Source organism: Mobula hypostoma, chromosome 2 (assembly GCF_963921235.1).
Source record: "Mobula hypostoma chromosome 2, sMobHyp1.1, whole genome shotgun sequence".
Taxonomy (NCBI): Eukaryota; Metazoa; Chordata; class Chondrichthyes; order Myliobatiformes; family Myliobatidae; genus Mobula; species Mobula hypostoma.
This window is the reverse complement of record NC_086098.1, coordinates 110,306,799-110,327,365: the sequence shown is the minus strand read 5'-3', so window position 1 is coordinate 110,327,365 and position 20,567 is coordinate 110,306,799. Positions and strand designations below refer to the sequence as shown.

The following is a 20,567-nucleotide window of genomic DNA, read 5'->3' as shown; positions in this document are numbered from 1 at the left end:
AGTAAATATTCGGCAAACCAATCAAAAGCTTGATAAAAGTAGTTTTAAGGTCAAATGTGAGAGAAAGAGTAATGTTTGGAAAGGACCTTTGATAGCTGAATGCATGAATAGTATTGACTGAGTGCTTAACACTGGGGAGTTCAGAAGGCCAAAGTTGAAGGAATACAGCTATGTAGGTCAGTGACAGGGCTGGAAGGAAGAATCAGGAAGACCCTGGAAGGATTTGGAAACAAGGATGTGTAAGTTAGAATTGTGGATCTACGGAACAGATACTCCTGTAGGTCAAGAGATCACATGACTGGTGTAATTCAGAAGAATGAAACATTTATTTATGTTTCAGCTACTTATTTAATTATTGCAACCAATTCCCTTTCAGTCACTCTGAGACACAACTAACTTTACAGGCAAATTCTCCTTTATAGGGGCTTGTATTCCTAGAGAGTAGTCTTTATTGCAATTTTTCAGAACATGACACATTATCATAGGCACATCTCAAGAAAAGAGAATTGACAAAAATAAATTTTATTATTTATTTACCTTTTTTTTACATAAATTCCATAGAGTAAATTTTAGTCCCTATCCCAGTTTTTTGGACAGTGATTTGTAAATTTTGTAAGGGCGAAAGACCGTAACATGAACGGCCATAACGCAAGCGTTGCCTGTACTCACTTTGGCTTTCTACACTACTAATCTTCCATGTTGACCTACCATGTCAGTATCTAAATAAAGTACTGCCGAGCCTGCTTTAGGCACAAGCCCTGACTTTCTCACAGCCTGTTAAAAAGAAATCTCCAGCAGTGCAACAGTGCATACTCGCATAAACCAGACTGCAGAAGATTTTGATATTGCCAGGCATTCACTGTTAATACAAACTGCCAAAATGAACTGCAGTACAGAAAACTTTATTAAAATGGCCTCATGAAAAAACAACATGACTTATAAGTTGCTACTAAGAATAACCAGGACACACTTACAGAGCTCCCCTGTGTTTAGGATTAGCAGGGTCTCCATGTACCCACCATGACCTGAAATCCAACTCTCTCCATCAATCTCCTCCTGCACCTCTGTCATCTCTTACACATGTGCTGCATGGTGTTTCAACTCACTGCAGCGGATCCCTGCTCTGTAACACTATCAACTGAGAATGGTACAGAAAGCACACAATAATGTTTTCTCTGGTTTCCATATTAATGACAGAGTTAGAAATACTGTAAGCAATAGTGGTGAGTGTTGCAGTGAAGAGCTAATACTTGTTGTGTCACTTGAACAATATTTGATCATAAGGTTCACAATAACTCTATTTCTAGGATACTGCAGTTGGAACAATTTATTAAATTTTCCCCTATGCTTTTATATATAAATTTCATCAAAAATATTAAGTAAGACATTAGTCTTGTATATTAAACATCAAGTTACTTGACACTTGGGACCATATTTGCTTAACCTCATCATATTTGGCTGTTGGTACAAGAATGTTACTGTGATCTCTACTCACTTATTTGTGGAGAACATTCATTGATTCAGCTGTGCTGAGGTCAGTTTCATATGCAGTAAATTATTGGGTCCGTATGAACGATATATAGCTCTTAAGGTTTGCGGTCAGACAGTACCAGGCATTTGGGTTGATTGAGAAATTAAAATGATTTGTTGATGGTTTCATTTTATTTTGCAAACAGCAGTGCACTGTTCCACACTGCTGATACTTTATTAGTCACGGATGTGAACGTAATCCCTGACACTCATTTATTATAGGCTTCTGAAAACTAACCATCATTAACATAATGTCCTGAACTTCAAGTTCTCTGTTCAGTCTCAACTAGAAATATTCATGGAATTCCAGTGTATTAAGTTCCATTAACAGACAAGGGTAATATAAAAAGACAATGAAAATGCATCTTGGCTACTGCAAGATAATTTTCGCAAGCATATAACCATCCTGTATAATGTGTTAATGAACAAAAAAATATGCATTGGCAAAACTCCGGCATGATCGATGTGAAGTTTAATTATCTCTAGGCATTTAAAATGATTCATGCTGATTGTATATTTCCATCAAAAGAAATACTTCATACAAAATGCACAGTTTTGGGAATACAAGCCGATCACAGAAGGACATATTAATGTTTTAATCAGTGTCAATCAATAATATGGGATCCCTGCCATTCAGCAATAGATTATGCAATTTTGCACTATGTAATCAAATTTCTGTAGGCTGTATGGTGGTACAATTAACTATTATTGACTGTTTTAAATTAAAAGATAGTAACATGATACACATTAAAGCAATTATAAATTATGTTTTACTTCCCACAATAAGTTTATGAATGGAAACAATAACTATCATTTTTGCCAAATGTTTAAAATGTGTACGAGCCAATGGTTGTGAAGGATGTAACAACTCTGCCATCTTCTGGTTGAATACTGTCTTACTCTCACAAGCTCAAAAGTGCATAACTTGCAGAATTATAGATCCTATAGAGTTGGACTGAGGAAATAAAATCTATTTGTGTCTAGAACAGACATAATGAGATGTAAATTCAGTAATTTGAGGATGTTTTTCTCATTATTTTTAGAATCCCCTGGGGATTTTGGTGTAATGTTAGAGATTTGCTCCAAAGCCTTAGGTGCTACTGAACCAAGATTAGACATTTTCTTTGACTGATGCAGAATATATGAAGGAAAATGGTGGGGGATGTAGGCCTGCTCTAGAAGATCCAGATGTGGACCGGGTCAGTGCTTAGAGGCCATCAGGGCTTGAGGGTGGGAGACCAATGGCTTGGATGACCTACATACCAAGGAATGAACAAGGAATTGAAGCCAGCCATTAAATAGTTGTGGGGCTGAGGGTGTTGATTGTGGAAAGGATATTGGGGTCTCTGTCAGGGATATTGGAATGTCAGTAGAACAAGGCCCTGAAGCATCAGAGGCTCCTTAGTCACCTCAATGGGAGAGCAGAGATTTAGTTTGATGAGACCCACAGGGAGTTTGGGAGAATGGGACCTCTGTGCGTTGGATGGCTGAGCAATCTGCAGGCCAGGGCTCAAACCTCAGAATGATGAGGTCAAAAATAAGAGAGTTGAAATCATTAGGTGAGATCTCACCAAAATTATTTAGTGAGCTCCCACTTTGTGCTGCACTGTTCAAATATGATCATTTCTATTTAACAAGGTTGTTTTGCCCCAGGGCAATATGAATTAATTTCATCCGCAGTTCACCAGTAGTAGCATTGCACAGGTGTTGATATCACATCATGTGCATCTGTTGCTCAAGTGAAGTCTAACACAAGAATGGTTCATTCTTGGGAAAAGTCCTGTTAGACTTTTGAGTGATACAATGGTCCAGAGATGGCTTTTATCAAGTTTCATTCCAAATATGGAACACTTTCAATCTCATAACACGAAGAAGGTTCCTTCTCCAGTGGAGTTTTGTATTTCTTAGCTTTCTTCACCCATGTAGCATTAAATAGATAAGTATTAATGGAAAATATATCAATTTAACTAACCAGAGCATCTGGTTTTATTTATGTTTCAATCAATGCAATATAAATCAACAACAAACATCATTAAAAGAACTTTTATGATAAAAGGAAAAATATTGAAGGTAGGAAACTTGAACAAGATGTATTAATTTATTGTGCCATAATTATATCTTGAACCAAACTTCTTGCATTTTGTAATGTGAAATATGATTGAAATAGTATTATCAAATGTCATTGAATTCAACTTGATTTAAAACAGTAATCACATGTAAAATTAGTTCAACAGAGTGAAGATTTTTCTGTTTTATTCATTTGATCATCTTTTAACAGGAATGTGATCAAGTTCATATAGATGATGTGTCCTCTGATGACAATGGACAAGATTTAAGGTAGGATTTTATCCAATCACAAGTTCATATTGCCATTTAAGGACTTGAATAATGAATGCATATTATTTGCTCTATTTGCAGTACCTACAGTTTTGCAACTGATGGTTTCCATGCAGCCGCCACCAGTGCAAACCTCTGCTTAGCAACTGGTGTGAGAGGAGGTGTCGATTGGATGAGAAAACTAGCCTTCCGTTACAGGCGTGTAAAAGAACTATATAACACTTACAAAAACAATGTAGGAGGTGAGTCTGCTTCTGTTTGCTGAGACTTGGTGATTCAGCAAACAACAGAAATTCTAAGGTATTGTTTTCCTTATCATTAGGAGAATGGGCAAAGAAGTAGCAGATGGAATACAATGTAGGGAAGTCTCTAGCCATGCATTTAGGTAGAAGGAGTAAAGGTGTAGACTATTTTCTAAATGGGGAGTAAATTCAGAAATCAGAGGTGCAAAAGGACTTGGGAGCCCGAGTACAGGTTTCCCTAAAGGTTAACTTCCAGGTTGAATCAGTAGTAAGAAAGCCAAATGCATGTTAGTAATCAATGCAAGAGGACTAGAATGGAAATACAAGAGTGTATTGCTGATATTTTTTAAGGCAATGGTCAGACATTGGAATACTGTGAGCAGTTTTTGGGCCCCATATCTAACAAAGGATAAAATAGCGTTGAAGAGGTTCCAGAGGAGGTTTACAAGAATTATCCCAGGAATGAAAAGGTTAATGTATGAGGAGTGTTTAGTGGCTCTGGGCCTGTACTCACGGGAGTTTTGAAGAATGAGGGGGGGAATCTCAGTGAAAACTGCCAAATATTGAAAGGCCTTAATCGAGCGTATGTGGAGAGGATGTTTCCATTAACGGACCAGAGGGCACAGCCTCAGAATAGAAGGACATGCCTGTAGAACAGAGGTGATGAGGAATTTCTTTCACCAGAGGGTGGAGGAACTGTGGAATTCATTGTTACAGATGGCTACAGAGGCCAAGTCATTGGGTGTACTGAAAGCAGAAGTTGATAGGTTCTTGATTAGTAAGGGAGTCAAAGGTTACAGGGAGAAGACTAGGGCTGAGAGAGAAAATAAATTGGCCGTGATCAAATGGCAGAGTGGACTCGATAGGCCAAATGACCTGATTCTGTTTCTTTGTCGTATGGTCTTGCAGTTCTGTTATCCAATTCAGCACTGCTATTGAACAAAGTGTTCTTGTGGTCTCTTTTATCACCCATCTTACAGCTTTGGAGTTGAATCCCCACCAAAATTACCACACCACATACAAAATTATTACAAGCTCTATGTCTTGTTATCTCCCTTATCCACCCTGTAAGCTACTGGAAATAGTCACTAATTTCAGCTATCTGCAAGGTATAAAACAGCTTACACAGGAAGCCAGCATCCTCACAGTTACCATCTTTCCAATAGCCTGTTTTTGGAACTTCCTTCACCAAACATTTTTGTGGCAGTAGCATCAAGTAGTCACATGAACCAAGGGTTAACTGCATTAAAGAAACAATTATTGTCAACAGAATTAAGTATATGATGGATATGTTCAATTCCTTCTTTAATAGTGAAAGACAAAAATGAAACAATCCAAATGACCAGTGTCTACGTGACTTACTTGGGCAAAAAGTCCTCACGATACTTGTACGACAGATTGGACTTCTTGATCTTGTCCTTGGGATTTGCATTTCCTTAGGGGCAGTGTTGGGCTGTGCTGTTCTCATTCTGCAGGGGTAGTGATGCATCTGATATCTTCACATCTGTTTCAGTCAAACAAGCCTGCTCAGTGGTCTTTCCAAGAGGATACCTATACCTTTAATATGGAACATTTCTATCACCCTCATACCTTCTCCTATGGCCTCACAGAATGGGGAATGGAGTGTGTCAAGACAGTACTGACTTCTATCACACCTAGTGTTAGTCTGATGTGGACTTCATCCTGCCAATGTCACCACTTCTTGACAGTGCCGAGTCTTTTCACCTCTGTTGGAGCAGTGTGTCTGTCTTTTGCTTGTCTTTTATTGCCTTCATACATTTCCTGGATCTAACAGCCTTAGGATAAGTGATCTTGTTCATGTGCTTCTGTAAAGGACTGATCCTTGTTATAGGATCCAGAATGGTAGAGCGGAGGAAGGGGAAAACAGAAATAAATCTAAGATAGTGAATAGTAAAAATGTCAGGAAAGATAGGCAGGTGATGGGGCAAATTTGTAACCATTGGGATGAGTTGCAGTGCAATAAAATTGCAGTACCAAATACTGGTCTTAAGGTATTATACTTAAATGCATGCAGCATAAGGAGTAAGGTGGATGATCATGTCGTACAGCTACAGATTGGCAGGTATGATATTGTGGCCATCACTGAGACGTGGCTAAAGGATGCATATCTCTGGGAGCTGAACGTCCAAGGATACACGGTGTATCGAAAGGATGGGAAGGTAGGCAGAGGGGGTGGCATGGCTTTATTGGTAAGAAATGATATTAAATCATTAGAAAGAGGTGATTATAGGATCGAAAGGTGCAGAATCTTTATGGGTTGAGCTAAGGAATCACAGGGGTAAAAGGACCCTGATGGCAGTTATATACGGGCCTCCAAACAGCTGCAGTGATGTGGACTACAAATTACAACAGGAAATAGAAAAGGCTTGTCAGAAGGGTAGTATTATGATAATTGTGGGTGATTTTAACATGCGAGTGGAGTGGGAAAATCAGGTCAGCACTGGATCTCAAGGGAGAGAATTTGTAGAATGTCTGCGAGGCTTTTTAGAACAGCTTGTTGTTGAGCCCACTAGGGGATTGGCTATACTGAATTGGGTATTGTGTAATGAACCGGAGGTGATTATAGAAATTGAGGTGAAGGAACCCTTAGGAGGCAGTGATCATGACAGGACTGAGTTCACTGTGAAATTTGAAAAAGAGAAGCTGAAATCTGGTGTGTCAGTATTTCAGTGGAGTAAAGGAAATTATAGTGGCATGAGAGAGGAACTGGCCAAAGTTGACTGGAAAGGGACACTAGCAGGAAGGACGGCAGAGCAGCATTGGCTGGAGTATATGCAAGAAGTGAGGAAGGTGCAAGACAGGTATATTCCAAAAAAGAAGAAATTTTCAAATGGAAAAAGGATGCTACTGTGGTTGACAAGAGAAGTCAAAGCCAAAGTTAAAGCAAAGGAGAGGGCATACAAGGAAGCAAAAATTAGTGGGACGACAGAGGATTGGGAAGTTTTTAAAAGCTTACAAAAGGCAACTAAGAAGGTCATTAAGAGGGTAAAGATGAACTATGAAAGGAAGCTAGCAAATAATATCAAAGAGGATACTAAAAACTTTTTCAAGTATATAAAGAGTAAAAGACAGGTGAGAGTAGATGTGATGTTGAGGCTCTATAAGGCACTGGTGAGACCTCACTTGGAGTACTGTAGGCAGTTTTGGTCTCCTTACTTAAGAAAGGATGTGCTGACATTGGAGAGGGTACAGAGAAGATTCACTAGAATGATTCCAGGAATGAGAGGGTTAACACAGAAAGAACGTTTGTCTGCTCTTGGACTGTATTCCTTGGAGTTTAGAAGAATGAGGGGGGACCTCATAGAAATATTTCGAATGTTGAAAGGCATGGACAGAGTGGATGTGGCAAAGTTGTTTCCCATGTTGGGGGAGTCTAGTACGAGAGGGCATGACTAAAGGATTGAAGGGCGCCCATTCAGAACAGAGATGCGAAGAAATTTTTTTAGCCAGAGGGTGGTGAATCTGTGGAATTTGTTGCCACAGGCAGCAGTGGAAGTCAAGTCATTGGGTGTATTTAAGTCAGAGATTGATAGGTATCTGAGTAGCCAGGGCATCAAAGGTTATGGTGAGAAGGCAGGGGAGTGGGACTAAGTGGGAAAATCGATCAGCTCATGATAAAATGGCGGAGCAGACTCAATGGGCCGAATGGCCTACTTCAGCTCCTTTGTCTTATGATCTTGTGTTGGGTCATCAGTTCCTGAGCCACCTTTACATTGTTTTTCGCCTTTCCATTACACTGTGGTAAGTGGGGTGTAGTTGTCTTGATGTCAGATTCCAGTGCTTTAACAACCTCACAATATTGTCCATTGTGAAATGTAGCCCATTATTTGTTATCAGTATTTCAGGGATACTGTTTGTGACAATTGTACAATGGCCTTGTGAATGATTGTCAAGGAAGTGGGGGTTTTCTAAGTCTGTCTCTGGGAAATTTGATAAGTAATCAGCTGTCACCCGATACAACTTCCCATCTAAATGAAACATATCTGATACAAACTTTGCCCAGGTTTTGTCTGGGACATAGTAAGGGCAATGTGTTTCCTTTGGTTAGCTGTTTACTAGGGCTCTGCACATCTCACGTTTCTGCAAACAGTCCCAGATCTCCCCATTCATTCTTGGCTAGTAGTCACTTACTCTCACTTTACAAGGCTAACTGCCCACCTGAGAAGTCAGGAGTGAAGACATTCTAACATGCTATCCCCTCATATCTTGTGAATATTTACCCTATTGCCTCCAAAGGTCCTATCACTGGAATACCCATCTTACCTCTCACATATAAGAAAGCTCTAACAAGACTGTGTCTCTTCCTAGCCTCTCTGAATTAGGATCGGCATCATAGGACGGTGTGGTAGTGCAATGTAGTAGCGTGCCAGCTGTAAGATTGGGGTACAACTCCTGCTGCAAGGAGTTTATTAACTCCCCCATGACTGTGCCAATTTCCTACGGGTGCTCTGGTTTCCTCCCACATTCCAAAGATGTATGGGTTACGGGTAGTGAGTTATGGGCATGCTGTGTTTGCATCAGAAATGTGGCAACATTTGCGGGTTACCCAGCACAATCCTCACTGATTTGATTTGACGCAAATGACGCATTTCACTGTATGTTTCGATGTTTTAACGTACATGTGCCAAATAAAGGTCATCTTCTTTTATCATCTTGCTTAGAAGCTTCCTCAGTCTCCTGGTTCAGTATTAGAGATTGGAGTTTACTCAACATGTTAGTTTTCTCAGGCACAGTGCACTCAACATGTCTTATGTCCTGAAGGCAAGCTGTGGCTTCAGCTACATTTATAGCTGTGTATACAGAACTGAATTGTACTGAGTATACATTGAATGCCTAGATCCTCAGAAGCATTCTCACCAATGTTGTCTGATGGCCTTAACAGTGATGATGATAAGTAACTTATGTTCACTGTGCAAATCTCCTGTATGTGATTTGATGAAATGTCTCCAAACTATAGATCGCAACAAGTAGTTCCTACTTCGTTTACATGTAACGTTTGTCCATGTCTAACAGACACCATTTGTACTACGTGCTTCTGGCAAACCTCCTGCAAGATCAATGCGAATGGCCCTTTTCTGGGGCATCTACATATAGTCTTAGCTCAACATCAAGAAATCACCTGCTCTAACCATCTCCTTCATTGGTTTCATTGGAACTTGCTGAGATAGATGAAGAACCCCAGAAATTGTTGCACTCCTGCCATATCTGTTTGGCATAGCACATTCTCTGTTTCTTTGATATTTCCTGGATCTAGGTTCAGACCATTTCTGGTGATCATGTGACCTGGGAAGGCATCTTCATTTTGAGCCTGAACTTTATTATTCATTCAACTTAATTTGCTTATCCCTCCGCCTGTTCTTCAGGACACTCAGCTTCCAGTCACCTAACATCCACAGTTATCCCTTTGGTGAAGACAGAGATATCATCTGCTTTGAACTTTGCACCACAGAGATCTTCAGGAGCAACATCTAGTCTTCATTAGATTTTCTCTGATGCTGTTGTGATTTCAAATTCATTTCCATTTTCAAATTTCTTTTCCTGCTATCCTAGGAATGGCATATTGAAGGATGCTAAACATGAACTATCTTCACTGAGCTTTACATGTCAGAACCTATTCTTTATACTCAGCACACAAGAAATGTTTCTTCTATTCAGATATGTCAAAGCATTTTTTATCATCATAGAATTCACTCCTCTTCAGAGATCTATTATCTTGTGGTTCTAGCAAATTTCCAGTTTGCCAATTGATTTCTCCACACACACCATGCTGGGTGCTGACACCAGGGCCAGGCCCATCGAAAGGGGTTTGTACCTCTGTCTTAGTTAGTTTCTGCAATTGGTCTTTAAGTTTATCCCTGCTTCTGTTCATCTGGGGCAAGGAGACATTTGTTTTCTGTGAAGACGACTACTGAAGTTCAAGGAAGCTAACTTCTTTTTTGTACTGTACATTTCTATTCTATGATCTGTCTGGATTATTTGAATTCACCGCCTTAAGAGAGAACTTCCAGAGGGTTTCAGTGTGGCCAAGGTGTACGTCAGCATGTTGGTTTCAACTCCACTACCTGGAGATTCAAGTGGTTATGTTTATACTAATGTATACAGTATACATCGTGACATAGTTGGTCTTCACAGACATCCACGAACATAGAACCCCAAAAGAATAAACAACAGAAAAATATTAGAATCCCAAAGCCCCCTCACCCCCTCCCCCACGCAAGTAGCCACATGCATCAACCTTCCCCCCACCTCCAAATGGCTCAGAAAAAAAGCATCAGTGCCCACCACCCACCAAGCAATATCAAAGCATCCAAAGAGAGACCACGATCTGCAGTCAACAAAATCCAGTGTTTACCGGACAATTCAACATGCCAGACTCTCACAAACAAGGGGCAGAGAGATGTCACCCATTTATTTCACAGTGAAAGGGGAGACCAACAGTTGCTGTTACCGCGTTACAGTCTGCCACTTCGCTTTTTATTCTGAGATTCTTTAACTTGAGAATCAGCAGCAAACTCTCCCCACCATCAAGAGAAGGAGGGAGTGCAAGCACTTGACTACAAAGACCTCCATCTGTATATCACTGCAGCGAAATTCTGATGTTCCTTCTCCTGTGGTGCCTCAGTCAGCAACACCAGCCTGGAATCAGTCATCCACAGGGCCACAACCGGGAGGTGCATCTTTCAGGCTCTTCCAAGCCATGCCTGAAAAACTGCCGGCCGGCAAGCTCCAGGAGTGGGAACTTAACCGCCATAAAAAACCCGCAGTTGGAGTAACATTGCAGATCAGGGACCTCCATAGAACCCCAGCCACATGAAAAGGGAAAAAATAGACATTAAGGAGAGGAATTTAATCTGGTTCCACAGATGAACTCAAAGAGGCACCACTTGGTGCCGGCCTTCGATATGTTGGTGAGACCCGACGCAAACTGGGAGACCGTTTCGCTGAACACCTACGGTCTGTCCACCAGAGAAAGCAGGTTCTCCCAGTGGCTACATATTTTAATTCCACAGCCCATTCCCATTCAGATATGTCAATCCATGGCCTCCTCTACTGTAAAGATGAAGCCACACTCAGGTTGGAGGAACAACACCTTATATTCTGTCTGGGTAGCCTCCAACCTGATGGCATGAACATTGATTTCTCTAACTTCCGTTAATGCCCCTCCTTCCCTTCTTACCCTCATCTCACCCCCATCTCGTATTTATTTATTTATTATTTTCCCCCTTTTCTCTCTCTCTCTCTCTTCTCTCTGTCCCTCTCACAATAACTCCCTGCCTGCTCTCCATCTTCTTCTGGTGCTCCCCTCCCCCTTTCTTTCTCCCTAGGCCTCCCGTCCCATGATCTTCTCCCTTCTCCAGCTCTGTATCCCTTTTGCCAATCAACTTTCCAACTCTTAGCTTCATCCCTCCCCCTCCTGTCTTCTCCTATCATTTCAGGTCTCCTCCTCTCCCTCCCACTTTCAAATCTCTTACTATCTCTTCTTTCAGTTAGTCCTGATGAAGGGTCTCGGCCTGAAACATCGACTGTACTTCTTCCTATAGATACTGCCTGGCCTGCTGTATTCCACCAGCATTTTGTGTGTGTTGCCATCTTAACTCTTGATGGCTTACTTCAAAAACACATTGTTTATGCTCTTAAATCAAGTTGAAATCTCACTGGTTGCCATTCAATAAACATCTTGATGTAGGTGTGTCTAATGGCTTTTTCCCAGGGCTTGGAAAAAATGACCTTGCTTGACACTGGGAAATGGTTTTCAACTGTATCTGACCCTGTCTCTATCACTGTAAAGCTCATCACATTCAGTCGCTGGACCTAAGGTTTCATCTTCATCATGCAGTATTTGCAGAAATGGTGAAACCATGGAGCAGCATGGTAGCGCAGCGATCAGCACAACACTTTAAAGCTTTAAGATCGGGGTTCAATTCCTGCTGCTGTATGTAAGGCATTTGTACGTTCTCCCTGTGACCACAAGTATTTTCTCTGGTTTCCTCCCACATTCCAAAGAGGTACAAGTTAGGTTTAGTAAGTTGTGGACATGATACGTTGGTGCCAGAAGCATGGCAACACTTGCGGGCTGCCCCAGCACGTCTTGGACTGTGTTGGCTGTTGATGCAAACTAACTCATTTCATTATACGTTTCAATATACTTGACAAATAAAGCTAATCTTTTAAAATCTTCTGAAATGATTTGTTATCCAGGTCATGTATCTATAAAAGGGCTTGTCTGTTACTTATATTGGGACCTAAAATACTTGCAACATTTGAACTACCTGAACTGTACTTTCCCCTCATACTTTTTGTCCTTCATTGCATTTACCTCCTCCGTTTGGCCATCCAACATTTGCAATCTTCCTTTGCATGTCTGTATGTACTTTTCTAAAGTTAATTGCTTGTGTGGTTGCCGTTCCTTCAGGCTGCATCCCTGAATTCCACAAATAATACGGTCCTTGACAAGTGAATTCTTCAAATCTGTGTAATTGCAGTTATATGCTAGCAATTTTAGCTCTCTTAAGAAAGCATCAAAGGATTCTCCCTGCTCCCATTCATGAACAACCATTAAAGGTTAACTGTGTTCATTTCTTGGTGGGTTTCAATATGCTTGTAGTGAATCTAATGCATTTTCCAAGGTCTCATTATGGTTTATGGTTTGGTACAGTTCTCTCCCCATGGCACCAGTGAAATACAGTAATATCTTTAAAATCCTATGTTCTGGTTTATCAGCCAGAGTCAACTCAATTTACAGAGTGACCTCTTCCTTCTCTTATCTTCATTCTTTAGTCAGGTTATCACCTGGAAGTCTAGCTCTTTATCCTGTTTTATTTGCTCCATAATACATGGTGTCAATTGGTTAACACATAATATTGGCTTCTCCCTTGCAAGGAATCCTGTGTCTAAATTTCATCGGCTGATCAGTCTGCACTTCTGGGACACCATGTATCAATGTCTCTGTTATTCTCCCTCTAACTTACTGGAAATAATTGATAAGTTAAGCTGCTAACAGAGGTACTTTATTCATAAAACAAATTGGAGGACCAGCTGAGATTGTGTGGGCCTAAGATACCAGCCATCAGAGCTTAACAGAACATCAGTGAGGCCATCTCTGTAGGTTTCTCATATGAGGAGGGTGTCAGTAGGCTAGGTGTAGGAATTGGAAGAAAAACAGGTAACCTAATGTAAACATACAAATTATCAGGTTAGATATGAGGTGAATGATTCCCTTGTCTGAGAGTCTAGAACTAGGGAGCCATAGCTTCAAATTAAGGGTGAGGATATTTGTGACTAATGAATAGGAATTTATTCACTCAAAGGAGGATAACTCTGTGCAGTTATCTATTTGTTAGAGTTATGCCATTAATTGCATTCAACATAGTTTTCTGGAAATTAGAAGAATGAAAGAATATGAGAAGAGCTGAAGGTTGTGTTAAGGCAGACACCATCCGTGATCTTATTGAATGACGGGGGGGTGGGGTTATGTTTATACTAATGTATACAGTATACGTCGTGACATAGTTGGTCTTTGCAGACATCCACGAAAATAGAACCCCAAAAGAATAAACAACAGAAAAATATTAGAACCCCAAAGCACCCTCTCCCACTCCCCCACGCAAGTAGCCGCATGTATCAACCTTCCCCCTCACTCCAAAATGGCTCAGCAAAAGAGCATCAGTGCCCACCACCCACCAAGCAATAACAAAGCACCCAAAGAGAGACCACGATCTGCAGTCAACAAAATCCAGTGTTTACCAGACAATTCAACATGCCAGAGGCGCTCTCTCCCTCTCACAAACAAGGGGTAGAGAGATGTCACCCATTTCACAGTAAAAGGGGAGACCAACAGTCACTGTTACCGTGTTACAGTCTTTGAATGCTAACATTGCACCAACTCAACTTGCAAGTTAACATTTATGGTGTTCTGCACAAGGACTCCCAAGTCCCTTTGCACTCAGATTTTTGGATTTTCTCCCCATTTAGAAAATAGTCCACACGTTTATTTCTAACACCAACCCTGCGGAACACCACGAGTCACTGGCAGCCAACCAGAAAAGGATCCTTTTATTCCCGCTCGCTGCCTTCTTCCAATTAGCCTATAATTTCCCTTCTGCTGCCTTCCTCCTTTCTTAAAGAGTGGAGTAACATTTGCAATTTTCCAGTCCCCTGGCACCATGCCAGAGTCCAATGATTTTTGAAAGATTATTTTTAATGCTGCCACAATCTCTAATGCTACCTCTTTCAGAACCCTAGGATGCAGTTCCTCTGGTCCAGGTGACTTATGTACTTTTAGTTCTTTAAGCTTTTTGAGCACCTTCTCCCTTGTAATAGTAACTGCACCTACTTCTTTTCCTTCACACACTACAACACCTGGCACACTGCTAGTGTCTTCCACAGTGAACACTGATGCAAAATAGTCATTCAGTTTATCTGCCATCTCCCTGTCTGTTATTATTTCTCCTGCCTCATTTTCTAGTGGTCCTATATCCACTCTCACCTCGCTTTTATTTTTAAATACTTGTAAAAGCTTTTACTATTCACTTTAATGTTATTTGCTAACTTGCTTTCATATTTCATCTTTTCCCTCCTGATGATTCTTTTAGTTACTCTCTGTAGGTTTTTAAAAACTTCCCAATCCTCTATCTTCCCACTAATTTTTTCTATGTTGTATGCCCTCTCTTTTGCTTTTACAATAGCTTTGACTTCCCTTGTAAGCCACGTTTGTACTATTTTACCATCTAAGTATTTCTTCACTTTTGGAATACACATACCTTGCATCTTCCTCATGTTTCCCAGAAATGCATGACATTGCTGCTCTGCTGACATCTCTGCCAGCAGCTCCTTCCCATTTACTTTGGCCAACTCCTCTCTCATGTCACTGTAATTTCCCTTACTCCACTGAAATATGTTACTTCATACTTTACTTTCTCCCTATCAAATTTCAAGTTGAACTCCATCATATTGTGTTCACTGGTTCCTAAGGATTCTTTCACCTTAAGCTCCCTAATCACCTCTGGTTCATTACATAAACACCCAATCCAGTATAGCTGATCCCCTCGTAGGCTCAATGACAAACTGCTCTAAAAAACCATCTCTTAGGCATTCAACAAGCTCACTCTTGAGATCCATTACCAGCCTGATTTTCCCAATCGACCTGCATGTTAAAGTCACCCATGACTATCATAACATTGCCCTTTTGACACGCCTTTTCTAATTCCTGTTGTAATCTGTGGTCCACCTCCCACTGTTGAGAGGCCTGTATATAACTGCCATCTTGGCAGACCATGAAACTTCCTTCAGCATTACTCCATGCTGTGGGAAGTCTGGCTGATGGCTCTACCAATACCATCTGCTGATGCACAAGAGCTCCCACCAGACATGCTAAAATCTCCCAGCTCCCCTCAGCCTCTCCTCTCCATGGCAGCCATAACAACTGTTGCAATTATCTGGCTAGCATCGGGATTGTACCTTTAAGTGTTCACATCTCTGAGTGACTGCTGCACCCCAAGATGTTGGAAAGCCCATTTCTGATTTCCATTGGAAATCACAAGTCACATTCTGGTGTGTGTAAACCAATCTACACTGATTTCAAATGTCCAACTGTACTGTAATATGCAGAGAACCTGATTGGGCAATTGTACCAAATATAAATTACTGTGCACCAAAAATTTCTCGGTACCCAAGATTGTAAAATGAAAATCATGGGGATTATATCCATAATTTTCCACCTATTGTATATCTGGTGCATGACTGGATACTAGGCATAGATTTAGCCAACAGATTCTCAATGTACATTTCTTAGTCACATTTCCTTCTTTTTTACTTTAGGATTACTTGGTCCAGCAAAAAGAGATGCTTGGCTTCAGTTAAGAGCTGAGGTTGAGGCTCTGACAGATTCCTGGCTGTCAAATGCACTTAAATCACTCTCAATCATCAGTTCAAGGTAGGATTTACCTTAAAATAACTCTCATTAGAAACAACAGAAATTCCTAAATAAGAATAATTGTTGTTTGCTGCTAAAGCTTGTGGGATGCAGCCACATCTTGGTTCTGTGACAAGACCTAAATGATGATGGTGCTTAATTTTAAATCTGCAATTAGTAAATTGGTAAAGTAGTTTATTATTGTCATGAGTACTGAACTACAGTGAAAAACTTTGTTTTGTAAGCCATCTATGCAGATTATTTCATTACATTAGCACATCAAGGTAGTATAGAGAAAAAAATACCAGAATTCAGAGTAGTGTTACCGTCACAGAGAAAGTGCAGTGCAGAGAGACAATAAGGTGCAAGACTATGTCGAGGTAAATTGCTTGACCAGGAATCCACCCTATCGTACGAGGGGTCTGTTCAATAATCTTATTAGAGCAGGAGAGAAGCTGTCATTGATCCTGATGGCACGTGCTTTCAGGTTTTTGTGTCTTCTGCCTGATGGGAGGGGGGAGAAGAGAGAATGTCTGGGAGGCTGGTTTCCGTGATGTGCTGAGCAATGTCCACAATTCTTTGTGGTTTCCTTGCCCTCAGGCAGAGCAGATGCCACACCAAACCAATGTGCATCCAGATAAGATGCTTTCTGTGGTGTACAGCTGACGGTCAGTTGTTAATCAACTTATCAATACATTTGTTGTCCAATAGATTTAGGACATAGTCAGATGCAGAGCCAAAGAGCACAAAATGGCTATGATGTAACTGAAATGTCAGAACAGGCTTGTAGTGCTAGACATTCCTACGTTCTTAGAGAGTAGATCTCAGTGTAAAGCACCATCCATCGATGCAGTCTATTCTCGTGAACTGTGTGCTCTTAGATTGTGTACTGAACTGAGACTTGAGTGTTTATCAGCTTACCAAACTGAATCTCACTGTTTTTGATCATATGAATAACTTTTCAGTACTAATGTAACAAGGAGTGCTGCTGATTATACTTGTCTATCTTTGTTGCAGAAGTAACTGTATTAATGTCTTGGTAACCACAACGCAACTTGTACCAGCACTGGCCAAAGTCCTGTTGTACAGCTTAGGTGGTGTTTTCCCCATTGAAAATATTTACAGTGCAACAAAAATAGGTAAGGATTCATTAGAGAATATTTTCAGAATGATGATCACTGAAAGTACTTTTTGTGATTATAGTACATCACAAAGTACAAGGGCACACCTGTCACTTATCACAGTGAATGTCTAGGTTACTATGTTCTATCAGTACAGTATTTACATTAAGTTTACAAAGGCTATCACATAAAGATTGCTGGAGAAACTTAATAAGTCAGGCAGCATCTACAGAGGAGAATAAACTGTTGTCATTTCAGGCCAAGGCCCTTCAACAGAACTGAAACGTCAACTGTTTATTTATTTCCATAGATGCTGTCTGTCTTGTTGAGCTCCTCCAGTATTTTGCATCTGCAAAATCTCTTGTGTTTATAAAGGCAAACTACTGGTTTGGTTTAATTTTATTTAATGCTGAATCACAAGGATTCACAGAATCATCCAGCAAAAATACAAAAGTGTAGATGCAAGTGACCTTCGCAATACATTTGGAGTTTTGGCATCCCACAAAAGTAACAATGGCCTTGCTCAGGCCTACTGTGTGTCTAACTTGGGCACTGACAAAGTAGGGGGTGATTAAGAAAAATGTCACCAGTCAACCATATACCATCTGCCTCTGCCACCAGCCATTTATCATCCTAGTTGACACCCTTTATCAGAAACTTAAGGAAGTTACTCTTGTCATCACTTTCACTGTCCTGGTGCTATGACCTGTGATGTATTCAGGTCAAGAACCCCAGATTCATTCAAGAATCGTGATCATTTGGTGATACTGATGCTAAATAGAGACCCTGAGAGAACATCTTCTTTCTCTTTCTTTCCGTCTCATTACGCAAACCCTATCCCATCAAGTGTCACGGGCTAGTTTTGAGCCAGATGCAGTAGTTTCTAAGACACAAGGCATGGCCATAAAATACCCAGGTCCCAAGTGATTTCACTGCTTCCCAAGCCCATGAGCAGGTTGTAACTGGGCGTACAATTTTCCTAGAGCAACAAACTATCTGCTGGAAATCAGTGGGTTGAACATCATCTGTTGGTGTGAGGGAAGAATTGTGGACATTTCATTTCAAACCCCTTCACCTGGACTGATGTTGCTCAGCAAACAGAGTACCTCCAGCAAATTGTTTGTTGCTCCATAATCCAGCATTTATAGTCGCTTGCGTCTTTTTTTTTTCTGACCTTCCAGGTTAGTCATGTAATCAAAGGCTACCCTAAACAACTAAGTTTGCACAGGATAGTTCAATAAATAATAAGTATTTGGACCTGTCTTTCAAAACAATTGACTTCCATCATCAAATCTGTGCAGAGCCCCTATTATAGAACTTCTGTCTGTGCATGATGTGGGCAATTGAGGGTACTTGCTACTATTGAAACAGAAAGCAGACCAAGTCCCCTGTGTACCAAGCTAGGAAAACTGGACATACACCAAGTCAATGGTTAAGTATTAATGTTTCCAAATGGGTTTGAGGCTTTACCCTGCCTCTCACCTTTTGCCAAATGATCTAACAATCAAATTAGAAAACTAAACCGAGTTAACCCATGATATTTCAACACCATCCAATACTGTTTGCTGTGTTTGGACAGGGCACCAAATGATTATACAAGCATATTTTTGAAAATAACATGAATTTTATGAAGAGTTATGATGAGCCTTCACTTATTTTGCTTTGTTTTATTATTTACTGTAATGGTCTATTATCAAAGTGGCTAAAAAAAAGTAATCAGCATAAGAGAGAGTGGTTTCAAGTTAGTAGTAATCTGTGAGTGCATATTACCATTTGGGGGGATGTTTAACTGACCACAAATGCTACCTGCGTATAAACCCTGACTCTACAAGAGACTACTTGCTAATAGGAGAGATACTGCACAAGATTTAACATTAATTTATGTCAACACTGTATAAAGAAATTATAATTAGAAATTACTGTATGAAGAATTCATGTAATATTCCTGATGAAGGGTCTCGGCCCGCAACTTCAACCACTTACTCTTTTTCTATAAATGCTGCCTGGCCTGCTGAGTTCCTCCCGCATTTTGTGTGTGTTACTAACATAATATTGTTAAGTTTTTATATCATCAAGTACGCCAGATAATTATGTACCAAAGTTACACAGAATACAGGAGGTGGTAAAATCTGGAGAAATGAATCTTCAGAAGAAGCAACATCTTGCACGAGAAACTGTAGCCTATATTGCCCATTTTAGAGGCACGGGAGCATATGTAACAAATGCAAGGAGATCTTACATTGGGAACCATCATCTGAGAAAACTTCCCAATGCAACAAAATGATTGGGGCATCATTGAAAATGTACAATACACCCTTCCCAAAAGGTGGTCAGTGGATAAAGCGTGAACTTTGGAAGCACAGTACAATATTAATAAATCCTTGATATTTTATTACAGCAAGAACATAATAATTAATACTCTGAAGTGAGTAATAAATTTTGAAAATCTTCCCTTTTTAATGGTAAAACTTAGGGTAGGACATTCACCACCACATCCTGAAACTTCCATTGATGGCTGTGGAACACAACAGTATATGGGCACTATAAGGTCAATGGATTGACAAATCAGACACTGATACACTATTGCCCATTTTTAATAACTACCAAATGCTAATTTCACCTCCTGTATGTTGGATTTAGGCAAAAGTAACATCAATTGGCCATCATCCTGTATAGAAGAATTTTTTGAGAATTTGCATCCTTAAACATAGTAGAGCCTTCTGGTCCAGCATAAGTTGGTGCCTTCATGTAAGGAGAGGGAGAAAGAGAAAGGAAAACTACTATTTAGATATTGGGAACAATCATATTCCAAATTGTGATCAACTTCCAGCTCTCATGAGTAAATATAATGACAAGGCCAATCTGTTAATCCCACTGGCAAGTGACAAATAGTCACAGGTGTCATGCTGGTTTTGAGTCATTACAATTGAATTGAAGGAGAAGAACTTAACACTTCTCATCTGAAATACAAAGGACTTTGCAGCAAATAACATTTTTATATTTTTGGCCAAAAATATTTGAGCATGTTCTCAAAGGTAATTTGAGAGAAATTGAATACACTATAATAATATGGTTTATTGTTGAAAGGCTGAGCCATGCATTGTTTTTCAGGCAAAGAAAGCTGTTTTCAGCGTATAGTGTCCAAATTTGGCACTAAAGTTACTTATGTTGTCATTGGAGATGCCCGAGATGAAGAGCATGCCGCTACTCAGGTAAATTCACCCTGAACTCTTCCTCGTTTTTTTCCAGGCAAAGAAAGTTGCTTTGAACGAATTATGCAAAGGTTTGGCAGAAAAGTAGTATATGTTGTTATTGGGGATGGTGTAGAAGAAGAACAGGCAGCAAAAAAGGTAACAAGTCTGCTAAATATTGTTGGTGCATCATTTAGATTTATTACTCTGGGCT

The 20,567-nt window shown here is 40.2% G+C and overlaps 1 protein-coding gene across 14 annotated transcripts in view; it reads left to right on the top strand.

The window, feature by feature from the left end:
- eya4 (EYA transcriptional coactivator and phosphatase 4) overlaps positions 1 to 20,567 on the top strand; it is a 457,308-nt gene that overhangs the window by 407,943 nt on the left and 28,798 nt on the right. For 11 of the 14 annotated variants that reach the window (XM_063040405.1, XM_063040403.1, XM_063040402.1 and 8 more), the window contains 5 exons: positions 3,809 to 3,867; positions 3,949 to 4,109; positions 15,948 to 16,062; positions 17,059 to 17,180; positions 20,412 to 20,512. In XM_063040405.1, coding sequence (XP_062896475.1) covers positions 3,809 to 3,867; positions 3,949 to 4,109; positions 15,948 to 16,062; positions 17,059 to 17,180; positions 20,412 to 20,512 — 558 coding nt within the window. Of the gene's footprint in view, positions 1 to 3,808; positions 3,868 to 3,948; positions 4,110 to 15,947; positions 16,063 to 17,058; positions 17,181 to 20,273; positions 20,375 to 20,411; positions 20,513 to 20,567 lie in introns of all 14 variants that reach the window. The other 3 variants (XM_063040409.1, XM_063040408.1, XM_063040397.1) reach the window with 1 other exon arrangement.